General features: G+C 38.9%; 1 protein-coding gene across 4 annotated transcripts in view; it reads right to left on the bottom strand.

Moving 5' to 3' along the window:
• The window catches only part of C1S (complement C1s), a 479,233-nt gene that overhangs the window by 101,688 nt on the left and 357,469 nt on the right, over positions 1 to 20,076 (bottom strand). For all 4 annotated transcript variants that reach the window (XM_069650604.1, XM_069650605.1, XM_069650602.1 and 1 more), the window contains exon 2: positions 108 to 158. In XM_069650604.1, coding sequence (XP_069506705.1) covers positions 108 to 115 — 8 coding nt within the window. In that variant the 5' untranslated portion in view covers positions 116 to 158. The remainder of the gene's footprint in view (positions 1 to 107; positions 159 to 20,076) is intronic.

Raw genomic sequence — 20,076 nt, 5'->3', positions numbered from 1 at the left:
AGGAGGATGGAGAAGCTTCATAATTGCTGCATTCGAAGATGTAAAGATGTGACAGTTCTGTGAGAGTTGAGTGCCGTTCAAGTGCCATGAAGTACAAGGTTTCTTACCAGCTCATGCCGCCAGATGGCCACGGTCCAGTCTCCTTTCGCTCTGCTGCCCTACGGTGAGAAAAGAAGATGTCACTGGAGGGAGCACGAGAAATCTCTATTCGTAAAAGACCCTCAGTGAGCATGAGCTAAGAACTGCCCTACAGATAACGGGTGTAGCGGCCGTTTTTACTCCCTAAAAATAGGCAAATATTCCCATAAAGAAAAACTTGGAGTAAACATACACCAAACACAAAATAGGAAATAGACACATAGGAGCCTCTCCCCAGCTTTCACCCCCACAGCTCCATGGATATGTTTGGACCAGTAGCACATGCAGCAGCCCTCCCCCTGGCTTTCACCCCCACAGTTCCATGGATATGTTTGGACCAGTAGCACACGCAGGAGCCTCTCACACAGCTCCATGGATATGTTTGGACCAGTAGCACACGCAGGAGCCTCTCACACAGCTCCATGGATATGTTTGGACCAGTAGCAAATGCAGGAGCCTTCCCCCTGGCTTTCACCCACACAGCTCCATGGGTATGTTTGGACCAGTAGCACACGCAGGAGCCTCTCCCAGCATTCACCCACACAGCTTCATGGATATGAAAGACACTTGACCATTATTACTGCCTGATCTGAAGAGGTTTTAATGTGCATGAATACCGAGGTGCAAAGGAATATGTATTACAAAACATTTTGCGTTTACTCTTAAAAATATTTTTACTCGCTTATAAAATATTCCCAGTGGGACTTACTTTTTTACTCCCTAAAAAATCATTTAACTTTAAAAAAAATAGGGAGTAAAATACTACTACTTCAATATCTTATACGTAGCACTGGCTAAGAGTGCAAAAAAATCGATTAATATACCCAGACCTACTGGTGATGAAACAAAGCATTGGACTACAGTATGAGTTTGGTGGATTTTTTGCAGGAACGTCTCTGGAGGTGCACATCAACTCCACCAACAGTATTGCAGGAACTCCACCCAATTGAGAGTTAGCCACACACTCAATGCCAACACAGTGGTAGTTCAGGAATACGTATATATATACACTATAGTAATATGTGTATAGTAATTATAGGTACTGTATGGGGAGTGTACAGTAGTTGTAATATGGTGGAATGATATAATGCAAGTGTATATGGTATTTATGATTGTAGCACAATTGACAATAGTGCTTTTGGAATATGTAGTTGTTTCTTGTGAAAAAAAACATAGGATAATACTGGGTCTGGTTACTGGTTAGTTGCATATGGTAATCAAGCTGGAATCTCTGGTTCTTTTTCTGTGAAATAAAGCCAGTATAATTTGCTAAACAAGAAAGTTTAAAACCTTTATTTGCATACAATTGTACATATAGATTTACTTTTTGGACCCTCTTAAATAGTAGATTCTATATACTATGCTTGGTACAACATTAGTGTGTGGTACACTGTTGTTGTATTAACATGAAATAATCATTCGGTCATTGGGAAAGAAAATACATAGTGAATTTAAAAAAAAGACTGTATTTACATACAGTTTTTGGCATTTGCATAGTTTTAAGGAATATGCATGTTACAGAATACATGTGTGTGGTAGCACGGATATATTATGTGAGTGTAAGTGTGATAGGGTGTTTGTTTGAGCTGTATTGTAATTAAGGGTATGTTTAAATTAGTTAGATACCCGTTGGCGTATTCTAACTAAATTGGACTTCACAAGAGGTTTTGCAGTAACAATAAATGTGATGGCATATTGAAAGTATATTAAAATTAAAGGCATTTTTAAAGTAGTTAGATACCTGTTGGTGTATTCTAACTGTCTTAGATTTTAAAAGTACAATTGTTGTAGTATGGATGCAGTTAGATACCCATTGATTTATTCTAACTGTGTATTGTACTATACATTAGTGAGTACATTTGGGTAAAAGGAATATTAAGTAGGCATTTGTTAGATTTGCTGGTATCCGATTTTTTGGAGTAATGGACGTGTTGTTTATTCAAACCAACCACTTCTTTTTTTGACATATGCAGTATAGTGGCCTGAAGTGGTTGTGGCATCAGTGTGGTAGATTTTGCCTACTGTTGCGAGGGTTTTCTTGCCAAGAGATACTTGGTTGTGTGTAAAGCTAGTAAGCTTACAGTTATGTTTGGTACCATCTGCATTGTGCCTTAGAAGCATTAGTGTTACATATTGGCCATGTGAGTTTATTTGTATGCTGGAACGATTGTCTGAATTGCAAAAAGGGCATAATATGCCATGATTTGCATTCTGCAGAAGGTGATGAAATGGAATGGATTCATAATTTGTTATAGATACATACACAAATCGTTCATCAGGGATGTGCTCTTATGAAACATGGTTGCAGAGAGTGCATGTGTTACCACATTTATGAAATCTGGAAGATTTCAATGATCCGGATGTTTCTGGTTTTTAGTACTTGTAGTAAGTACATTAGAAATTCTTGTGAATTTTCCTGTGGGTTTATGGTTAATTTTCCATTCTTGTACAGTAGTCCAATTCCTGCATTATACCTGAGACACTATAAGTGCTGTCAGGATTATTTGTGGAATTTCTGTGAAGGACGAGCATTTTCAAACACAACTCGTCCAAGATGTTTAAGTATATGTTGTGAACCGTTGGTGCAATTGGAAGAGAAAATTGATTGCTACATTTGCATAGCAATTTACTCCAGTTGTGTTGCTGAATTTAAATGGACCAGAGAGTTGTGCCTCTGTATCCTTTAATGGGCCTACAGTTGTTTTTTGAGAAGAGACATTTGCCTATTTGCCTTCTGATGGATGTGCAGTTGTTCTTGGACTAGAGAGTTTGCTGGTTGTATTAATTGATGGAGCAGCTGTTGTTCTTTGTGTTATTTCAGTGGTATTGCAGGTAGATCTGCTATAGGTTCTGTTTGTATAAGTTTTTATTGTGAAGGTCTTCTTCTTTGAGGTACAGGGTACATATCTAGATGGGGGTGTGCAGTGTACATAGCATGTTGTATTCTAGGATACAAGGCATGTCTGCCTTGACTTTGCTCGCATCAAAGTTAACTGGGAATAGACCATTGAATGTACGGAGATGTAAAAGTGCTACATAACTCATACCTTCTTTGAAAACTGTGCTGTCAATGTCAATCCATGCATGATCTACAGTTAGACCTTGCGATTTGTGAATAGTGAAAGCATATGCAAGAGATAGAGAGAATTGTTCTCTGCATACCTACATGTCTTTGAAAGGAAGGAAATATGCTATTTTGCAGCCTATTTGTTTCACTTCTGCAAGTTTGTCAAATTGCATGTTGACAAAATGAATGTTGTTGTCATGTGGATACGTTTGGAAGCCAACAACTGTACCAATTGCTCCATTGACTAAACCCTGTTCTACGTCAAGATTACATTTTACAATTACTCTGCAGTTTAGACACAGAGTTAATACTATTTGTAATCCAGCTCTGTTGAAGATACAATTTTCTAAGCTATTTAGTCATGCTGTTGATTGTTAACACACAGGGAGTGTCATGCCGTGCACTTCTAGTTTGTCTGTAAAGCTACTATGCAGTATGGGATTAATTTCATTTTTCAACATTGTATCATTGAATTAACTACAGCTTGCAAGGGTTGGCATTGAGGACATGCATTTGATCTTTTATTGAGTAAATTGTAACATGCCCTTAGGGGCAGATGTGTTTTGCCCATATAGCTCATGCATTGGTCTAGTTTTTAAGATGGATTTTGCATCTTTAGTAAGCAGATGCTTTTTAAAATGTTAGCATAGGTGAGATCTGCAGACTGACACATGTTTTGAATGAGTTCAATTTCTTCAGTGACTTTTATATACATGGTGAGTTGTTTATCATTTAGCTGTGATTGAGCACTGACAGGTCTTCTTCAGAGTGTTTAACTTGATACATGGTATTTTCTAGCTCAGACATGGCTATTTCTGCTTAATTTAAAATGAGTGGTTCTTGGCTTCCTGTAAGGGAAGTTTGACTGCCTTCAGGAGTGTCTTTATCTAGTAGAGCTTCAATCACTTCCTCTTGTTGGCATTCATTGTCCAACATTTGTTTAAATTTATTAAAATTGCCATTTGTTATACTGCTTTCATGTGCATTGAATGCAGCTGCAAATAAGCTTTGTCATGGTCACTTAATAATTATTTTTCTTTTCTCCAAGGTGTGAAAATGTGTAGTGGGCATGTAATAAAGTCCTCAATGTTGCAGAGATTTAAATTATAGCTTTATATGATTAATTAGGCTGGGTCGGTAATGTTTTACTAGGCTTCCTTCACAAGTTGAGACTGAATATTTGCCAGTTGTCTCATCTGGTGTGACATTGTTTTTGTAGGAGTAGTTTTGGGCTACGTTGTACAGTCACATGTTTTCCAAAGCAGTAATTCTGTTTGGGTAGTATATGTCAATTAAATTGTTTTTTTAAAATGTCCTGGCTGTTGGGATCATTTGTGGCTATTGTTTCTATCTCTTGGTAGGATTTGAGTACCCTTTCCCAGGATGAAGCTGAACCAAGGTTTAGCCACACAATGGGCCTGATTACGAGTGTGGCAGCCACGATATGAGCGGTGCCAGTAAGGGACTGGCACTGTTCATACCGGGGTGCCACATTACGAGTTCTGTAGCGGGTCCCACTCTGTACGCTTGGCCAGACCAGACGTGAAGAGCAGCACCCGCTAGCAGAACAGGATGCCAACAACGGACCCATCATTAATGGGTCCATTGTTAGAATCCTCCCCATTCCCATTGAGCCCTATTAGGGCTCAATGGGAATGGGGACGTACCAGGTCTGGGTCCCACGAATGGGATTTACCGGGCCCGCAAATGTCAGAATGGCCCGATAAATCGCATTTTTGAGACTCGGATCCAGACCCAAGTTTGGGGGTAGCCATGCCGCTAAAAACGGCATGGCTAACTCCAGACTCGTAATGAGGCCCAATGGTTTCAGATTTCCCATATAAGGGTGTGCCTGTTAAACAGTCTGCACCTTCGTAGCACCGCATTCTCTATGGGAGAGCATTTTTATACCAAAGCTGTACAATTTTAGTGTCAGTGTTTTGTCGGATGATATGTCATCCCAGAGGTCTTTTAGCTCTGTTTTCTCAGCTTTGGTAAGACAGGCTGTGGCATATCTTGCAACGGCAGTGGAATTGTCTACAATATATTGTATGTCTATATTTGCATTCCACAAGAGGGCAATGATTACATTGTCATCATTGATGTACTTGGATGTCTCGTCCCTTTTAAAGTTGTATGTGTTTTCAGGGAATTTCCCTTTTACACTGTGTCTAACCGAAGACATCAAGCTATTTACTTGCCCGTTTGTGCAAACTGGTCTAGGGAAGCCAAAGCGACATTTGGTATAGCATTTACCATTGATTTTATATCAACGTCAGCAATATTTGCCACACTTATGTTTCTGGAAGTGTAAGATTTGTGTATGTAGGTCACTATGTGTGGTTTCTGAAGGGATGTCACAGGTAATATCTTTTTTAATAAATTGTAAAATAGTGGCATCACTGTCATGGCTAAATTTGGGAGCATCTTTTATCCACAAAAGCACATGGATGTGTGGTGCTCCTCTGGATTGATATTCTTTACTCCAAAAGATGTACTGCACTACTCCGAGTGGAGGGGTAGTTTTATTGCAGATGAAGTGCAGCATGGCAATGAGGTGATGGTGAAAGTACCTTGATACATTGACAGGGTCACGAAAACAGAGTTCTCCCGGTGTTTTTATATCTATTCCCTCTTTATTTTGGTTTGCAGTACGTAAGAAGTCATACAAGTCATCCCATGCATATTATGCACAAGTTAAAGTAACAAACCATGTGATCCGGCATAGGTTCCTTAGCATACAACATACCTATGTCCTGCACAATTGATTAAGGATACGGCTCATGATCTTGCACCATTTATTACCAAACTAATAAATGCGTCATTCACATCAGGCACCGTACCTAACAATCTCAAACAATCATGGGTCCTCCCCTTGCTCAATAAAACTAATCTAGACCCCTCCACTCCCACTAATTACCGCCCTATCACCACAGTACCGTTCCTTCTTAAAATCATCGACAAAGTAGCATACCAACATATCCAACACCACCTCGAGCACTTCCAGCTCTTAGGAGTCAGACAATCGGGCTTCAGGCCTCAACATGGCACCGAAACTGCACTCATAGACCTTAAGACACAGATAGATGAGCTGAGAGATCGGGGCATGACTGCACTATTGCTACTTCTTGATATCTCAGCTGCCTTCGACCTGGTCGACCACGAGATCTTATGTGATCACCTTCAAAAAGCAGCCCATTTCTCTCAAGAGGCTACTGACTGGATCCAATACTTTCTAAATAACTGCACAATGAGAGTCTTCTCCCTACTAGCAGCAGCTGACCCAACGCCCATCACCTGTGGCGTGCCCCAGGGATCATGCATTTCCCCGACACTGTACAACATATTCACGAAGCCCCTTTTTGATGATCTAGATGGTCTGGGTATCACCTTTTTGATGATCTAGATGGTCTGGGTATCACCTACACCAATTATGCCGATGATACCCAGATCCTCATCCCGCTGACGGGGGATTATGACAAGGATTTGGTCTTCGTCAATAGGGTGTACCTCATCATTCAGGCATGGATGGCCTCACACGGTCTACGCCTGAATGATGACAAAACAGAACTCCTCATTCTGAGATCGCCACATAACCTTAGCAAATTGGACCAAAATTACTCCTCCTTCGTAATTGACAACAATAAGATCACGGTAGCCAAGGAGGTCAAAACCCTCGGCTTCTACCTAGACTCTACTCTCACCTTCAAAAAACAAGTTAATGCCATGGCTTCCGCCAGATCCTATACATGCAAACTCATCAGAGCAGCTAAACCTTTTCTCTCTCCATCCAATAGCATCACACTAGCCACTAGGGCGTTGATCCTGTCGAAGCTGGACTATTGCAACGCACTATATGAAAGCTGCAACAAAAATATCACTAACAAAATACAAATCCTTCAAAATAATGCCCTAAGAGTGGCCCTCAGTATCTCGAAGAAAGCCCACATTTCTGACTCTAGAAGATCCGTCAATTGGCTATCCACTAAAGACAAAATATTCCTCAAATCGGTATCCCTGACTCACAAATGTCTCCACCAAGCAGCCCCTCAATACCGTATCACTAGATTCACCAGACCTACTTCCTCTCGCCCCTCCAGAATGGCCAACTCTAATCTCCTTCTGGTGCCTAGGTTTAAACGTACAATGTCTGGAGGGAACAGCTTTCCGGCAGCACAATTCTGGAACTCCCTTCCTCCTACTTGCAGGGAGGACCTTCCCTACCGCCAATTTAGATCTAAGACCATCCATTGGCTCAAGGCTCACGACACATAAAGACCACCAGCTCTCTTGTTGCCCTGATGCCCCACACCACTATGTGTGTAAATATGTACATTTAGGTTGTCATCTGTTTGGCATAGATATCTTTCATGAGACAACCGGCATCTTGTATATAATATTGCCTATATTGTTTATCGCTGTAATTTATGCCTCCTTGGCGTGCATTGTTTCTATTTTACGCGTCCAGCACTGTAACCACAGCTGGACCGCGTACCTTTGTATGTAACCAAGCTTTGCAATCCTCTTGATGCCTCTACGCCTTGCTACCTCTCGGTTAGGTGCGCAATATAAATAAAATAAATACAAATACAAATACATCAGCGTGACATCAGAACCAGTATTCTTTTGTACCACGCATGTTTGCCAAGAGATGTGTGATACTTGACTTCAAAACCTCATCTTTGTCTTTTATCTTTTGAAGCAGTTAGGTGGCAGGTATGTTTACAAAATTAGAGCCTGTTTTTAATGTGCATGCAATTCCACAACATAGAGTTGCTACTTCACTTTCGAACAGGAGGCGGAAAATGTATTCTACATTTTGTCTGAATCTTGGGTCTTCAGAATACATTCATAAACAGTGATATTCTGATGCACTAATTTATGTGAATCTTTCATCATATCTTCCTCCTTTTCCAGCAGGAAAGAGTAGAGGAAAAGAATGTGCTTCTACACTTTTCTCCCATATGCTCATTGGAGAGCCTTTGGATTGACGCCTTTGATATGTTTCTAATGCAACTTCTATGGTGTCTTTGGAGTGTAGTGGGTGAATTGTATACTTGTCTAAAATGTTGACTGCAGTAACGGGATCTACACATACAAATTGGCCAGTTGGTGGTGAATCTTGAATTATTTGGGTGGTTTATTTTAAGTTGTCCTCTATGTGTATATCTTTGTAGTATTCATTGTTTTCTTTGAGATATTGTAGGGTCTGCCTTACTTTGTTTAAGTGAACTAGTTGTTGCCAAATTTGTTTGTGTTTTGTTGGTATATTATTAACTGGTAGAATCAATGATTGATCTATTGGCCATTGTACTCCTTGAGTTTCTACATTTTCCTTAAAATCTAATATACTACTTTACCACAAATGTATTTGTATTTTATTTTATTTTTTGGGCATTCGTATGTTGCCTATACACAAGTGTTTCCAGGTGCCACAAGACAATCCATTTGTGGGGGGGCATAGGAAAAAGAAAACAACATGAATTTATATTGGCCTTCTAGCAAATCTTACTGAGCAAGTGTATAGACAAAGGTGATAAGTGCAGGGGAGGGAGGAGTAGGGGAGAGGGATGTGAGGGGGTGGCGTGCCAGAGAGGAGGGCCCGAAGAGGTTGAGCAAGTGCTGAAGGGGGTCAACAAGGGCAATGACCTTTTGCTAACTCAGGGGGAGGCAATTTCCCTGTTTATGGTTAAAGAGTTATTATAGCTTGAAATGGGTGTACTGTTTGTATTATAATGCTCTCGTACCAGTTAAGTTGTTGGAAAGCTTTTGAAAGTCAAATCCGTGTGCCGGGTTCTCAGAGTAATGTTATAGTTTCAGGTGAGGTCCATGGAATGATGTCACAGTCTAACATGAGGTTATTGGAGTAATGGCATATCCTTGTGTTAGGAGGTCCAAGGAATGATGTGACTATCTAAAATCCAGATACTGGAGTAACGTAATATCCTTGTGTCAGGTTCCTAGAGTAATGTTATAGTTTCAGGTTAGGCCCATGGAATGATGTCACAGTCTAACATGAGGTTATTGGAGTTATGTTATATCCTTGTTCCAGGTTCCTATGGTAATGCTATAATTTCAGGCTAAGCCCACGCAATGATGTCACAGTCTAACATCTGCTTACTGGATTCATGTCATATCCTTGTGCCAGGTTCCTAGAGTGATTTTATAGTTTCAGGTTAGGTCGATGGAATAATGTGACAGTGTAAAATCTGGTTCCTGGAGTAATGTCATATCCTTGGGCCAGGTTCCCGGGTAATGGCTTAGTTTCAGTTTAGGCCCATAAAATGATATCACAGTCTAACATGAGGTCACTGGAGTGATAAAAGTGTGGTTGTTCCCAAAACACTTTGGGAACTCCCGTCCCCTGCACACTATCGAATATCTGAAAAAATCAGAACAATAACTCAAGAGAGTTTCTGGATTTCGTTCACATATAATCTTTTAGGTAGAATTTTTGGAAAAACGAGAATTATGACAGAAACACGTTTCATGATACATAAATAATTTTCCTTAAACAAGTAAGCAAATATGCAAATATTTTCTGGAGACCAGAGATTTTCGTAAAATTATCCTTTTCTTTATTGTACAAAGCATATGGTGGTGCCCAACGCGTTTCGAGTACAACTCTTCTTCAGGGGCAATGGCACAATTGTTTCATTTTTCTACAAAGTGAAGAGATGATATAAGTCAAATTATATTAGCCCATACATATAGTTTATCTCTGTTTTTATCTCAGTTTAACTCAAAAATAGCGTCAACAAGTCATCCGTTGAACATAAAGTAACACATTTCAACAGGTGATCGTAATTTAAGAAAAATATTCATTAATACAAAAAAACACACTTGGAAACCATATAGTAGTGTGCTTGTTTTACACAAAGATAAAGAAGACCAAATGTTGTTTATATTCAGCTCGGTAAATCTGCTTATGATCCCATCCTCCATTCTTGAACAAGAGTTTACGTAGTTATATTTGTACATGGAACTTTTTTTAACAACAAAAGCGTTTTTTTAAAAAAATGAAATGAAAACAAGGTTATCTAATTGGCACTTTCTAAATGAAAGTAGGTGGATTGAAGACTTACGTATCTTAAGAAAAAATGATCGGTAAAAGTAAGGTGATTGCAAAGTGCATCTAGTGGTTGTCATCCAACACGGAAGGTTTGCGGCAAAAAGGTTCAAAGTCTGTCGACTACTATTTTTTAACTGAGAAGAGAGAGACAAAGATAAATATTTCAAATAGACTGCATCTAATCTAGAGAAAACCTGATGGCTACAAGTACTTACATGAAATATTTTGGAGGGAGGTGCTACAAGGATTGCCGCATCTGCCGGATTGGAGATGCGTCCACCCTGTGCAGCGTCTCTTTATATACTGACTGTGATGCTCTTTGTTAGCAAAGTGACATGCGCGGTGAGTAGCCTAAGTGCGCATGTGTAGATAAAGCTTGTCATGTCTACTGACGTATTTAGGAAAAGGAAGAGTTGCGCATGTGTAGGACAGATCTCATCATGTTTACTGACGTATCAAAGATCAAGTGGTTGCGTGGTGTACGTCAACCGTGTGACGTATCATCCGCGTCTTTCAAGCAAAAGAAACCAAAATGGTGAACCTTAGGGAGGCGAGTCAAAGAGTGCTCAGCAAAGACTAGATGTGAAATTTAGTATACCTGATCTTAAAAAGGTGTAATCTCGGGAATTGAAGTATTTACTAAAGAAGGTATGGTATTCTATACAACGGCCGCATGGGAGGTGGAATGTCGAAACAAGATGGTTCGGGTACATGTAAACATAAGGAAACATATGTATTGGATACGTAAGGATATGTATCAACAAAAACATAAACATAACCATAAATTCAACCATTAAACGATTCCAAATTACTGTATAAATTAATTAGTCTGAGCAACCTCTGCAGACGGTTTGTTATCAAATTTCATTTATATCTGCTCCTCATGGATGCACATTCTATTTCTGGAAACTGTAGCATGGTATCCGAGTCTTTTTTAGAAAAATATTGGCATAACATTTTTTATATAGAAATAGAACGGGAATCTAACAACGATGTATCAACAAATGCTACATTATAAGTAAGGGCCTAGGTAGTATTCTTCGTTCATCCCTAACGGGGTAAGTGAATCAAGGCAGTGTATCCAATATAATTCTCTTTGTGACAAGATTTTTTGTAGATCACCACCTCTTGGAAGCGGCTGCACAATTTCGAGAATCACAACTCTCATTTGGGCCACAGTATGTTTGTGGTCTCTAAAATGTCTGTATACTGGGGATTTTGTGTTTTTGGTACGGATGTTAGATTTGTGCTCCGTCCAACGTTCTTTCGCTTTTCTGGCTGTTTTACCCACATAGTACAGTCCACAAGGACAGCGTAGAGCATAAATGACATTTTTTGAGTCACAGGTGGCATATTGTTTTAATAGTATTTTTTTACCTGTGTTGGCATGTCTAATGTGATCTCCCTTTATTACATTCGAACAATGCTGACAATTCAGACACGGGAAAGTGCCGTTTTTTGGTTTGTTAAAAAATGACTGATTGGACTTTTTCCTTCTTTCGGCTTTAATTAATTTGTCTCGAAAGTTTCTGCCTCTTTTGTAGGCAAGCATCGGTGGTTCTGGGAACAGTTGATTAAGCTGTGGGTCTGATTTAATGATATCCCAGTTTTTGTAAATTATCCTTTTTATCTGAAAGCTCTGGCTAGAGTATTTCAGTGAGTGTATCAAGTTAGATTTGGTTTCCTTGGGTTTAATGGTCAGCAATTCCGTTCTAGTCTGTGCTTCTGTTCTGAGTATAGCTTTGTTTAGGAGGACAGTTGGAAAATGTCGATCTTCAAAACGGGATTTCATAATCAAGTATTCTTCTTGGAGTTTATCCGCCTCTGAGGTAATTCTTTTCAGGCGAAGGAGTTGACTATACGGTAGATTTTCTTTTAGATGTTTTGGATGAAAACTGTGAAAATGAAGAGTGCTATTGACATCTGTAGGTTTTCTGTAAATTTGTGTCTTAAGTGCTGAGTTTGAGATTTCTATAGTAACATCCAAAAAGTTGATGGAAGGCTTTCCAATTTCAATTGTTAGTTGAATTCTGTCATTGCATTGGTTCAAGAACTCCCAGAAGTGCAGTAGTTCAGATTCCGTTCCTTTGAAAATGCCAAAGATGTCATCAATGTATCTGTACCACTTTTTGATTTTTCCTTTCCACGTTGGATTTTCCAAGACATAGGTGTGTTCAAAGAAGTACATAAAGATGTTAGCATAGGAGGGTGCCACTGGGGAACCCATCGATGTACCCGAAGTTTGTAAAAAGTATTGTCCGTTGAACCTGAAGTAATTATTGAACAAGATGATATTGATTAATTCAATGGCAAAGGTTTTCTGTATTTGGATTTCATGATGTTTCAGGAGGAACCATTCTAGTGCATCAATGCCTTGGTTGTGTGGAATTGAGGTATATAAACTAGTCACATCCATTGTGAATAGGATGAGATCAGTTTCCGTCATATCAATATCTTTGATGTTCTGTAAAAAGTGGCTAGTATCTTTGATATAGGTGTTGGTTTCCTGTATTAGCGGTTGTAATGCTGTGTCAAGATAAATAGCAAGAGGTTGGAAAATACTTTCTGTTCCTGCCACAATGGGTCTTAATGGTGGGTTAGTTCTATGTTTATGGATTTTCGGAAGGCCATAGAACACTGGAGTGACCGGGTGTTTGTTGATAAGGAAGTTGCTAGTATTCTCTGAAATCCAGTTCAGTACTTCCGCTTTTTCTACTGTATTTTTGATGATTTCCTTGATATTAGTAATAGGGTCATGATCCAGTTTAAGATAAGTGTTTTGGTCAGATAAGAGTTTGAGGCATCCTTCATTGTAAAACAAGGTATCCATAATGACTAGGGCTCCTCCTTTATCCGCTTTTTTGATTGTGATCTGATTATCTTCTGCTAAATTCTTAATGATATTCAATTGATGTTTTTTGATATTTTGTCTACTCGAGGGTTTGAACTTCAATTTTTTCAGAGCCATAGTTGTTTTAGTTTTGAATAAGTTGACCAAAGGATGGTTAACCTGAGGATGGAAATTACTCTTATTCTTCATTTCTAAAAATGGACATTTTTCTTTTTCTCTAGTGTCCGGATTCAGATTGTCAAAGAAAATTTTGAGCTCCATTTTTCGAATCAACTTAAAAAGATTAACCTCTTCTTCAAATAAGGTTGAATTATTAGTAGGTATAAAGGATACACCTAGATTAAGGGTGTCCATTTCTGATTTTGATAACACCTTGGAGGAAATGTTTACAATTATTGGTTCCTTCAGTGTTTGGTCTTCTGACGGCCTTTTCTTTTTCCCTCGTCTTGTTTTTCTCCTCCTCCTAAAAAAGATTCTGGTACGGGAGTAGTGTCTCTGGGTTGTAGAGGAACTCTGCTTTGTGGTTGTATAACTGGAGTAGTCGTAGGTGGTACGATGTTACTGGTGGAAGGCCTCTCTTCCAGTTCTCCACTGGTTACTTCACTGCTATCTGTATTATTAACAGGGCTTGGTCTTGGTTGTCTTGGGGAAAAATTGGTTGATCTATTACTGTAGAATTCTTGCCAGGTGTAGACAATATCTCGGGCATAGTCAAGGGTGTCACGTCTGAACTTTCTGATCTTTCTCTGTTCTATTTCTTTTTTATAATTATCCAATTTGTTGTTAGTATCTTCCAGGATTGCCTGAAGTTCTGCTGCAGTTTTAAGCTTAGATAATTGTGAGGAGACTTCATCAATTTCCTGATTGATTTGTGTAAGTGATTTTGACAGTTCTTCGATTGTCAATAGTATAAGATCCAGGGAGCACTTGTTCAATATTTGTTCCCAACGTTTTACAAATTCGTTATTGTCTTTACAAAGAGTAGGACGTAGATATATCCGCAATCCTCTAGGAATTCTTTTTGCTTTGAAATATTGTGCTAGGGTCGTAGCATGGAGTTTTTGGGAGATTTCTCTACGTATAAGCCTCTCTAGTCTTTGGATCAAATTCTGAGGATTGTCAATACTAGATGTTTCTTTGCTAGTATCCTTGATTAGGCCAAGTATTCTGGTTGCTTCTTCATCTGAAAAGGCTAATGTGGTTGCAGATTTGTCAGTAAGTGTATTAATTTTAGAAAAAGACATAACTTAGTGGGTCTGGGTGCGCAGGTTCAAAGAGATGCCAACCCCTCCTTCAAACGAGGAGGGGAAACAACCAATAAGAAAGATATATAGAGAACCAGGAGGCACACCTGTTTATGAAATTTTTATCTCATCAAACTAAGTTAGATAAATGGGGTTAAAGATAAATTTGAGGTGCAGGGGGAGAAAAGCTCAACCTTGGCATCTAGGTTGGACAAAAATAGACAAAAGTGTGGTTGTTCCCAAAACACTTTGGGAACTCCCGTCCCCTGCACACTATCGAATATCACACATCAGATATTGATATGACGGAAACTGATCTCATCCTATTCACAATGGATGTGACTAGTTTATATACCTCAATTCCACACAACCAAGGCATTGATGCACTAGAATGGTTCCTCCTGAAACATCATGAAATCCAAATACAGAAAACCTTTGCCATTGAATTAATCAATATCATCTTGTTCAATAATTACTTCAGGTTCAACGGACAATACTTTTTACAAACTTCGGGTACATCGATGGGTTCCCCAGTGGCACCCTCCTATGCTAACATCTTTATGTACTTCTTTGAACACACCTATGTCTTGGAAAATCCAACGTGGAAAGGAAAAATCAAAAAGTGGTACAGATACATTGATGACATCTTTGGCATTTTCAAAGGAACGGAATCTGAACTACTGCACTTCTGGGAGTTCTTGAACCAATGCAATGACAGAATTCAACTAACAATTGAAATTGGAAAGCCTTCCATCAACTTTTTGGATGTTACTATAGAAATCTCAAACTCAGCACTTAAGACACAAATTTACAGAAAACCTACAGATGTCAATAGCACTCTTCATTTTCACAGTTTTCATCCAAAACATCTAAAAGAAAATCTACCGTATAGTCAACTCCTTCGCCTGAAAAGAATTACCTCAGAGGCGGATAAACTCCAAGAAGAATACTTGATTATGAAATCCCGTTTTGAAGATCGACATTTTCCAACTGTCCTCCTAAACAAAGCTATACTCAGAACAGAAGCACAGACTAGAACGGAATTGCTGACCATTAAACCCAAGGAAACCAAATCTAACTTGATACACTCACTGAAATACTCTAGCCAGAGCTTTCAGATAAAAAGGATAATTTACAAAAACTGGGATATCATTAAATCAGACCCACAGCTTAATCAACTGTTCCCAGAACCACCGATGCTTGCCTACAAAAGAGGCAGAAACTTTCGAGACAAATTAATTAAAGCCGAAAGAAGGAAAAAGTCCAATCAGTCATTTTTTAACAAACCAAAAAACGGCACTTTCCCGTGTCTGAATTGTCAGCATTGTTCGAATGTAATAAAGGGAGATCACATTAGACATGCCAACACAGGTAAAAAAATACTATTAAAACAATATGCCACCTGTGACTCAAAAAATGTCATTTATGCTCTACGCTGTCCTTGTGGACTGTACTATGTGGGTAAAACAGCCAGAAAAGCGAAAGAACGTTGGACGGAGCACAAATCTAACATCCGTACCAAAAACACAAAATCCCCAGTATACAGACATTTTAGAGACCACAAACATACTGTGGCCCAAATGAGAGTTGTGATTCTCGAAATTGTGCAGCCGCTTCCAAGAGGTGGTGATCTACAAAAAATCTTGTCACAAAGAGAATTATATTGGATACACTGCCTTGATTCACTTACCCCGTTAGGGATGAACGAAGAATACTACCTAGGCCCTTACTTATAATGTAGCATTTGTTGATACATCGTTGTTAGATTCCCGTTCTATTTCTATATAAAAAATGTTATGCCAATATTTTTCTAAAAAAGACTCGGATACCATGCTACAGTTTCCAGAAATAGAATGTGCATCCATGAGGAGCAGATATAAATGAAATTTGATAACAAACCGTCTGCAGAGGTTGCTCAGACTAATTAATTTATACAGTAATTTGGAATCGTTTAATGGTTGAATTTATGGTTATGTTTATGTTTTTGTTGATACATATCCTTACGTATCCAATACATATGTTTCCTTATGTTTACATGTACCCGAACCATCTTGTTTCGACATTCCACCTCCCATGCGGCCGTTGTATAGAATACCATACCTTCTTTAGTAAATACTTCAATTCCCGAGATTACACCTTTTTAAGATCAGGTATACTAAATATCACATCTAGTCTTTGCTGAGCACTCTTTGACTCGCCTCCCTAAGGTTCACCATTTTGGTTTCTTTTACTTGAAAGACGCGGATGATACGTCACACGGTTGACGTACACCACGCAACCACTTGATCTTTGATACGTCAGTAAACATGATGAGATCTGTCCTACACATGCGCAACTCTTCCTTTTCCTAAATACGTCAGTAGACATGACAAGCTTTATCTACACATGCGCACTTAGGCTACTCACCGCGCATGTCACTTTGCTAACAAAGAGCATCACAGTCAGTATATAAAGAGACGCTGCACAGGGTGGACGCATCTCCAATCCGGCAGATGCGGCAATCCTTGTAGCACCTCCCTCCAAAATATTTCATGTAAGTACTTGTAGCCATCAGGTTTTCTCTAGATTAGATGCAGTCTATTTGAAATATTTATCTTTGTCTCTCTCTTCTCAGTTAAAAAATAGTAGTCGACAGACTTTGAACCTTTTTGCCGCAAACCTTCCGTGTTGGATGACAACCACTAGATGCACTTTGCAATCACCTTACTTTTACCGATCATTTTTTCTTAAGATACGTAAGTCTTCAATCCACCTACTTTCATTTAGAAAGTGCCAATTAGATAACCTTGTTTTCATTTCATTTTTTTAAAAAAACGCTTTTGTTGTTAAAAAAAGTTCCATGTACAAATATAACTACGTAAACTCTTGCTCAAGAATGGAGGATGGGATCATAAGCAGATTTACCGAGCTGAATATAAACAACATTTGGTCTTCTTTATCTTTGTGTAAAACAAGCACACTACTATATGGTTTCCAAGTGTGTTTTTTTGTATTAATGAATATTTTTCTTAAATTACGATCACCTGTTTAAATGTGTTACTTTATGTTCAACGGATGACTTGTTGACGCTATTTTTGAGTTAAACTGAGATAAAAACAGAGATAAACTATATGTATGGGCTAATATAATTTGACTTATATCATCTCTTCACTTTGTAGAAAAATGAAACAATTGTGCCATTGCCCCTGAAGAAGAGTTGTACTCGAAACGCGTTGGGCACCACCATATGCTTTGTACAATAAAGAAAAGGATAATTTTACGAAAATCTCTGGTCTCCAGAAAATATTTGCATATTTGCTTACTTGTTTAAGGAAAATTATTTATGTATCATGAAACGTGTTTCTGTCATAATTCTCGTTTTTCCAAAAATTCTACCTAAAAGATTATATGTGAACGAAATCCAGAAACTCTCTTGAGTTATTGTTCTGATTTTTTCAGATATTCGATAGTGTGCAGGGGACGGGAGTTCCCAAAGTGTTTTGGGAACAACCACACTTTTGTCTATTTTTGTCCAACCTAGATGCCAAGGTTGAGCTTTTCTCCCCCTGCACCTCAAATTTATCTTTAACCCCATTTATCTAACTTAGTTTGATGAGATAAAAATTTCATAAACAGGTGTGCCTCCTGGTTCTCTATATATCTTTCTTATTTGTCACTGGAGTGATGTCATATCCTTGTGCCAGGTTCCTAGGGTAATGCTATCATTTCAGGTTAGGCCCGTGGAATGATGTCACAGTCTAACATCTGGTTACTGGAGTAATGTAATATCCTTGTGCCAGGTTCCTGGGGTAATTTTAAAGTTTCAGGTCAGGGCCATGGAATGATGTCCCAGTCTAACATCTGGTTACTGGAGTAACATCATACCCTTGTGCCAGCTTCCTAGAGTAATGCTATTGTTTCTGGTTTGGCCCATGGAATGTTGTCATGGTTTAACATCTGGTTACTGAAGTAATGTCATATCCTTGTGTCAGGTTCCTAGAGTAATTTTATAGTTTCGGGTTAGGTCAATGGAACAATGTCACAGTCTAACATGAGGTCACTGGAGTAATGTCATATCCTTGTTCCACGTTCCCAGAGTAATGCTATAGTTTCAGGTTAGGCCAATGGAATGATGTCACAGTCTAACATGAGGTTATTGGAGTAATGTCATATCCTTGTGCCAGGTTCCCAGAATAATGATATAGTTTCAGGTTAGGCCCATGGAATGATGTCACAGTGTAACATCTGATTACTGGAGTAATGACATATCCTTGTTCCAGGTTCCTAGAGTAATGCTATAGTTTCAGGTTAGGCCCAAGAAATGATGTCAGAGCCTAACATCTGGTCACTGGAGTAACGTCATATTTTTGTAATTGTTTTTATTTGTTTTAGTTGTAAATAACAACCATTCAAATACAGGTTTGATTTAAAAATATATTAATAACATCATAATGGATCTGTTTGGTTTCAATAGAATTTACAAACAGTTAATTGAGTGAAATTTGGTTGACGCGTTCTGCGTGCTAACATCAGTCTCAAGCGATTCCTATCTATAAAACCCTGTCTGTACATAGTTTTAGCAATGTGACAATTTGACCAATACATTTCATGGTAGCCCAAGACAGTCGTCAAGTTCAATCATTCTGTGCATGTAACATGGAACTTGTTTTGCTAGCCAGCCGGAGTCAGTGTCAACATTGTACATATTCTACACAATTAATATTATTTTAAAAAAAGAAGTGATAAAAGGTCATTTAAAACCTATGCCTATATTGGCACAGTGTTATCAACCTGGATATAGTTTATTCGAATCAGATGCTAAGATAGTCAGATCAAGTGTTTAGATGTTTCATCTCAGTAAAAAGTTAATTGTGGCTATATTATTAGAAACTATGATGGACATTAAATAGAATAACCCACAACTGGTGGGGCGTTAGTAAGCGAAATTCACCAAAGAATTTGTGAAAATGTTCTTTTCTTAGCTTAATTAAGGATTCGATTGCCCCAGGAGGCACTAAGGAGGCAGTGCGCAGCACGCAAAGCACCATCTTGAAGTAATTTAAACCTTCTTAGTCACTCTGCTTTTCTTGACTTGCAAACTGTATTTGTATGCAGGAATAGAAGTTCAGCCTCCTAAAGACTGAAGCAACTTAATCTTAAATACTCTTATTTGATTTAGCATAACGGGAAGCACTGACTTAAGGTAATCACGTGAAGTTAAATGCACACCAGCATTTTATTTTGAAAACTCAGGCTGCAGTTGTTGCAATTGAATCGACTGAGCAGTTGATTTTTACCGTAGCGGCATTCTGAGTCCTTGAACTCACCTTTGTACCTATTGTACACTTCCGGCATCCCTTGCCGCCGCAGGTACGCGAGCTCGCAGAGTCCGGAACTACAGTTCCCAGAGTGCTCTGACGTCCACTTATAGAAATGTCAGGCGCTTCAGCGCTGGCGCTTCTGCAACGAAGCCGGTCTACGCCGGTCCACGGCTAGAAACGCTGCCGGATTCCAAATACAGGCTTGCAGCTAAAAGCCAGGTATGGGTTACCCACATCTTAATGATTTAATATCTCGAACTACCATCTTACAACAGCAAGGGTTAGTCCAAAATTTTCTCAGACACAGACATGAGCCACTCGACCCAACCACAACACAGACAAGAAGTATAACAACTAAAGCTGTCACCATCAACAAAACAGACCAGGAGACAGGAGCTGACAAT

Source organism: Ambystoma mexicanum, chromosome 3p (assembly GCF_040938575.1).
Source record: "Ambystoma mexicanum isolate Mex_15411 chromosome 3p, UKY_AmexF1_1, whole genome shotgun sequence".
In the NCBI taxonomy this organism is placed as follows: Eukaryota; Metazoa; Chordata; class Amphibia; order Caudata; family Ambystomatidae; genus Ambystoma; species Ambystoma mexicanum.
This window is presented reverse-complemented; position numbering and strand designations above follow the sequence as displayed.